Source organism: Myotis davidii, unplaced genomic scaffold, assembly GCF_000327345.1.
Source record: "Myotis davidii unplaced genomic scaffold, ASM32734v1 scaffold75, whole genome shotgun sequence".
NCBI lineage: Eukaryota > Metazoa > Chordata > Mammalia > Chiroptera > Vespertilionidae > Myotis > Myotis davidii.
Genome location: NW_006286977.1, coordinates 558,146 through 564,969, shown reverse-complemented (window position 1 = coordinate 564,969; position 6,824 = coordinate 558,146). Strand labels below are relative to the sequence as shown.

The following is a 6,824-nucleotide window of genomic DNA, read 5'->3' as shown; positions in this document are numbered from 1 at the left end:
CCAGACAGTCCAGTTTCTCCCCGTATGAGTCTGGGTCCCCAGAGACTCGCCCGGAACTGGAGTTCAGAGCAGTCAGGAGCTTGAGACTCCCTCCCGATTGAAAAAGACAACAGTGTCCTCAGCCACCAGCCCTCTCCACGTGCGCCTCCGCACCTCCTCTGAGTCTCAGTGCTTATCTCTTTCCTTCTCGTTGTAGAATTTCCACTCAGCCAGCCTTCCTGTGGTTCTGGGTGATGTCCGTTTTGTCTTTTAGCTGTATTTTTGAAGTGGTTGTGCGAGGCAGCAATTTCCGGTTTTTACCTATGCCGCCATCTTGGTTTCTATTCTTGTGATTTTTTATATTCCTGTCTTGAGAGGTACCTATCATTTCAAAAACTGATGACTTCATTAGGGAAGCCTCTTCAATAGAGGAAGGAAGGACAGAGGGGTTGGGGTTGGATGTAGGTGAAGAAGAGCAGCTGGGAGACATGGCCAAAAAAGTGGGTGTGTCCAGACTAGACCATCTTAAGAACTTTTTTCTATAAATCATGGGGAACCAAGGTGTGCCCTGCTTGGATTTGTGGTGCAAAAATGTGTAGGATGGATGGAAGAAAAGAGGGGCTTCTGATATTTTTTAGTGGCCTCAAATCAGCCCCCTCCTAGGCTTCAAAATGAGGAAGTTGGACCACATCATGGGGTCTGAGTGTGGGTATGAAAGCCCCCTGCTAAGCTGTACAGCTGACTCTGCTTCTGGTGTGTGGATTGTCTGAAACGTGCACTTGCTCCCTCAGGAAGAAGATGGACTTCGGATGAGGAAGACGGCGCCGAGCAACAGCCCCATTCCTGCATTGGCCACGGCAGGGAAGGAGGAGGGCCTCAGCACCCGGCTGCTCGCGCTGGTAGTCCTGTTCTTCATCGTCGGTGTCATCATAGGGAAGATCGCCTTGTAGAGGCAGCATGTGGAGGGGGGTCGATTGGATTGATGGATCCGCCATATCATGGGATTTAAATTTATCATAACCATGTATAAAAAGAAATTATGTATGATGACATCTCACAGGTCTTGCCTTTTAAATTACCCCTTCCTGCGCCTGCGAGTGCACCCATACACAAATGTAACACAATGTAACAATCTTTTAGAAAGATACAAATGCATAATACATGATGGGGAAAAGAATGATCTTTGTTAATGATAAGGGAAGCCATGATTAAATGGTAATGGCATGTTGTAAATGTCATTTTAAACATCCGTAGCCTTGGTCCATGTCGCTGGTTACCTCTCTGTAAACACGACTCTCTTCCTTGCCTGGGTGCCGGCCTGGGAGCCAGAGCCCAGCGTGGTGGGAATACCATCCCTCCACAGTCAGCCCACGCTGCTCGCTCGCTCCCAGGCTTCTTGTCCGTGTGATGCCCAGGCCATCAGTTCCTTGGGACTGATGAGCAGAGTCAGCCGCCGAGGAGAATTGTGCTGTGGCGGCATGGGCAGGGTGCTGGACACGGGTGGGCATGGGCGCCGATTGGCCCATACTTTGGAAGGAAAAGCCAGTGCTTTGTTCTCTTAAAGGGACCAAGCTAAATTCCTGTTGGTTCACGTCGTGTGATTGAACTGTATTCGGAGATGTTTAATGCATATTTAACTTATCTAATGTATTTCATCTCATGTTTTCTTGTCACAAGAATATATTTAATGCTGTGGCCTAAAAATCACCTGTGCTACATAATGCCGCAGTTGAAGCTGGCATTATGGCCAGAGGGCTGTGGACTCTGCATACGCATATACAGACGTGTGGTTCATTTGAATGTTGGAGAACAGCAGCCAGGAAGTATTTTTCTGTGTAAAAAATTAACAACTATCAGAGGGAGGAAAATTTGTAGTAGCAACAGTAAACTCGATTGTACCCTTTTTAATGGAGAAGAGCAGCCGATCTTTTATATTGTTCTCTCACTGCCCACCCCTCAGCCAGCACTCACACTTCCAGCACAGGAACCCCAAGCCTGGCCCTGATCCGACCTTACAGGTCCAGCTAGGGATCGGGCAGTGAGTTAGGCAGCAGAGGGTTAGGCGAGGGAGTTAGCCGCCGGGGCAGGGAGGGTTGCGTGAGGGGCTCTGCAGGCAGTCCATCTAGCATGTGGTAACTGAGAGTTTGACTGTGGAATCATTTTATGCCGTAAAAGACCAACCCAATTCTGTTTGACTATGTAGCATCTTAAAAAGAAAAAAAGTAAAATAAATCCCCAAAATTCAGAGTTCTTTTGTCATTTTGTCACATTTGCTATATGCGAGGAATTATTTTTATCATAATCATCATTATTTTGTCATTGGAAGGTTGATTTTAAAATGTACCATACCCATGAGAAAAAATACGTTTAATTACACACACACACACACACACACACACACACATTTGAGGTGATGGCTTCAACTGCAAATATAAAAATAAAATTGCTGAACATCGTAAGCCCCAGTCTCCCTTGCCCCTTCCATTGCTTTGCCTGCCTCTCGGGGCAAAGACACCTTCCCTCTGGGTCGAGGAGCCCTGCAGAAGAGACTAGTGGGAGGTACACTGAGATGGCTTCCGTGTGTGAGTGGGTCTAAAAGACAGATTCATCAACAGGAAGGCAGTTCTTAGAAGCCATATACCCCGAGTCTTCTTCCCCTCAGTCTGGCTCGGCACATGGCCCGAGGTTCTGGCTCTGGTGATCTGATCAGGATCCAGCCTGGAAAGCGGGAGTCTGGTTAGTCAGTAACTTGCTGTCTTCACAATAAGGTCACTCTGTGTCCTGAGTATGTCCTGCACCTGTCGCACCAGTTGCACTGAGCAGGCAGCCATGGAAGGCTGCCCGTTGTAAATGAGTCTCTGTAGTTTTTCCATGTGGGTCCTGGGAGTGAGCTGCGAGGCATGTGGACTGAAATGTGTCAGGTGTGGGCCCACAGCAGACTAGTCCTTTTGCCTCCCATGCCGCACCTTGGAGGGAATTGAAGTGGTTAGGAAGGCCGCAAATGTCCCGTGGCTCTGGAGCAGGGGCTGCACACTTGCTCTTAAAGGACATGGCTGTGTGTTCCAATAAAGCTTTATTCACAAAAGCAGTTTGTTGGATTTGGCCTTTGAGGCTGCAGTTTGCTGGTGCCTCCCTAGGGTGACTAAGTTCTTAGAGTGCCTAGGAAGCCTCTGTTTTGGGTCTTTGATTGTGACAGCGTTTCGTGGACATCTGGAAGCAGGTATTCAGCTTCTTAAGAGTATGGGCATTTTGTAGCTAAAAACCAAAATTTTAAATCCAGAATTGTCTCTTTTTTCTAATTAAACATCCTGTAAAATCTCCCTCTTAGAGGTTCAAACTTGGGGAACATGTTACTTTGTGGGACTTTTTGGCTGAGTGGGAGAAGGGAATTCCCCAGTGAGGGTAGTGCAGGGAGATTGGCTGTTCTCTGAATTGTCTTGGTCAGTAAAGAATGTGTCACCAGAGAGTGTGTGAGGGAGCCAGCTCTGCGAAGGTTCAGGGGCCACTTTAAGAGCCGTAACACTCAAGAGCTTGGCCCTGGAGAAACACACATTTCGGGGGCCTTTTCTGGAAGGGAAAACCGAGAATAAGGCAGAGATGTGGATGTGCACGGTCCTATCACATGTTCTGTTCTATCCTGCGAGGGTGGGAGTCGGAAAATTGAAATAAACTGTCACAGAATGAGGCCGACGTTGGTTGGGGTGCTGGCCAGGAACAGAGCTGGGCACTGCAGGCAAGGTGGCCGCTGGTTCCGTAGCACCTCAAAGCCTGGGGCCCTTGTTTCAGAAATACCCACCATGCAGTTCGCAAGTACTGAGATGTAAGCAATAACAGAGTGCCATAAATTTTTATTGATCACATTTTTAAATGGATAATTTAAGCTCCCTTGGCACGATACAAAAATACCTCTTGAAGAGAGCAGACTAAAATTTGTAGGTGTGAGGACCCGGCTTTAATTTTTTCTCTCCTAGTTTGCATGTTTTCCCTCATTAGTCTTTCTAAACTGCTGGCACCAGCAGTAATAAATACTGATAAAATCAAAATTGATTTTTACCAGTGGACAGTTTATGCCTAGAGAGATGGCTTATACCTAGCTTATACCTGCATAACACAAAAGGGGGAAAATGAAGAACCTCCAGTGATCTGTGTAAACCTAAACGCTTTCAAACAAATTCTAGGAACAGAATTGCTATCGAAAGATACCAGTGCTGACGGTGGCGAGTCAGACAGAACTGTAGGCAGTGATAGCTCAGAGCTAAACAGCCTTTCAAATTAATTTGAAAACAAGCCGTGTGTGTGTGTGTGTGTGTGTGTGTGTGTGTGTGTGACATGAACCATATGTAAGTAGCTTCCCATTTTTCCAGTGGTGCCTATATTGTTTGCACACACAAATCTCTGTATTTGCAAACTCTGAATCTATGCCAAAATGTAATACCATTTGTCATTTTCGGTTCCTTTTCTAGAGAACTGGCCCATTTACAAAGTTTTTTTTTTCTGGTGTGTTTGTGAAATTCTTGGTTTACAAGAGAAAAGTAAGCAGAAAAATGGGACATGGGCTGCAAAGTCACCTGAACACTGGAATGACCTTGACCTCTGAGACTGAGTTGGCAATGGCCTTGGATCCCAGAGCAGCCTCTCCTCCCCCTTTCCTTTGAACCCATCTGGCTAGAGAAGGCGCAGTAAAACTATGGAATGAATCAAAAGTTAGGAGTCCTGCTGTTGCTGAGATGGAGTAGGACTTAATCCTAACCTAAAGAGTATGTGGGTGACTACAGTTCATAGTACGCAGATCCGATCAGGCCCTTGGGGCCCCTCTGTACCCCATGTGAAGGGCCTGAATCACTGGGACATTGTCTCAACCTCAGAGTCACACAGGTGACCTCAGGGAAGGCTGTGGTGAGCTAACTCCCCATCTTGCACTGGCGGTATACACCTTTATGCATCTGCCGCCCTCATACCTTACGTAGTTGCTTTATGAGAAAGTGGCTAGAATCAGGACTTTCCTTCTGATGGTTTTTGGTTTTGGAACTGAACACATGTCAGACAGTAAAGAAATGCGTTTCCATCTTCCCAGTGCCTGCAGCCTCTGCCACGTGCTCCTGGAAATGAGTCTGGGGCTTCAAGGAAGCAAATGAGCAATCTGTCTTGGGAGGGAGGGAGGGAGGAGGGTGGTGGCCCAAATTAACTGGGAGCCAGGACAGCTCATTAGAATGGGCGTCACAGGAGAGGCCTGCTAGGGTTAGGAAACAGCCAGCTGCTGGTCTCCGCTCTCCCGAATCAGGTTGCATTTCTCCGGGAAGTCACCAATGGGAGCCAGTAATAGCAGGCCCTGATCCAGAGCATTGGCCCAGAGGCAAACCTGTGAGGCTGGGAAAGTAAATCTCAGGCCAGATTCCCAAACCCTACTCCTTATCTGAGTCCCACCGGCAGCCGACTCAGTGACTCTGAGACCATTAGTTGGGGCGCATAAGGCCACCCCCAGCTCAGGTCGAGAGACTCAGACCTTCCTTTGAGGGGTTGCTTGACACCACTGAGAAATAAGGTTTTGTTTTAATTTATTTTCATTACAGAGATATTTTGAAAAAACTTAGAAGGCGTGTGCTCACATGCACGGCTGTGCATCATAGTTAAAAGTGAAACCATGGAGGTGGAGGAGAGGCTTCCCCATTAATGTAATTACTTCGGATTTTTTTCTTAATGGAATTAATTCATTAGAAAATGTTGGCATCCGATCCGTAGGAAAGGAAGACAAAGCTAGCAACAAAAATATAGCTATTATCTCACTTGCCATAAATATTTGCAATTATGATACCTTGGAATGCTGCCACGATATGGATTGCTTTGATTAAAAGATGTCAGTTGAATAAAACAGTACGGGGGGATAATAGTTTTCTGCTACTAGATAAATGCTAATGTTTATTTTTAAACCCGGAAACATTGATCCTGTGACAATGCCCCGTTACAATTACTTTATTATCCCGGGGGTTGATGTATATTTAATCATTTGTCTAATGGATGTGAGTGCTGTCTTGAGGCTGGCTCGCTGTCCCGCTTGCATTCTGATGAGCGGCAGGAGCCCCCCAGGCTGCTCAGGTGGGGCAGCTGCAGATGGGGCTGCTCAGGTGGGTCTGTGGCTCCCCAGCTTCGTTTCACTGGTATCCAAAGCCAGGCCTGGCTGAAACCAAACGGATTACCCTGTATTTTCTGTTTCCCTTCAGTAAACACCAACCAGGGGAGACAAATCAGCCATCTTAACACAATTTCATTAAGGCTTCGTGCTAACAAGGACGCATCGCCTTTCACAGTTGAAGCCAATGATCAATGAGCTTGTGTGTTGTTCACCTTGATGTGATGGCTTTCCATGTAACACCCAAAGGGCTGGTTCTTTTTGCCTGGATTCCCATCTTTCTTTAGGATGTCAGACGTAAACTCATTTCAGCTGCTACCCTCTTGTCCAGCATGCATTTAGAAATTTTTTCCCCCATTGACCCTTTTACTTGGAATCAAAGATCAGAATTGATTGTCTACTTCTGAGACCACGTGGACAAGAACAGCTTCTTGCTTTTCCTCATTTACTTACTCATTCAGCAAAACATTTATCAGTTCACCTTCTCTGTTAATTACCGTGGGAGATGCCAAGAAATTAATCAATGGGAGTGATTGGTTTTTGGTTTTCATTTGTAAGCAATAAGGTGATCCAAGCTTATACATACACTAGAAAAATGCATTTTGCTCTCATTTCTGTTGGTAGTGTTTCCTCTTTAAAGACCGTTTATAAACTGCCATTTGGAATTTCCTATAAGAAACTCAGAATGATCTATTTAAATGTTCCCTTCGCCTCCCCT

General features: G+C 46.3%; 1 protein-coding gene across 2 annotated transcripts in view; it reads left to right on the top strand.

The window, feature by feature from the left end:
• VAPB (VAMP (vesicle-associated membrane protein)-associated protein B and C) overlaps positions 1-2,226 on the top strand; it is a 44,357-nt gene extending 42,131 nt beyond the window's left edge. For both annotated transcript variants that reach the window (XM_015560734.1, XM_015560733.1), the window contains exon 6: positions 771-2,226. In XM_015560734.1, coding sequence (XP_015416220.1) covers positions 771-929 — 159 coding nt within the window. In that variant the 3' untranslated portion in view covers positions 930-2,226. The remainder of the gene's footprint in view (positions 1-770) is intronic.
• The last annotated feature ends 4,598 nt before the right edge of the window (positions 2,227-6,824 follow it).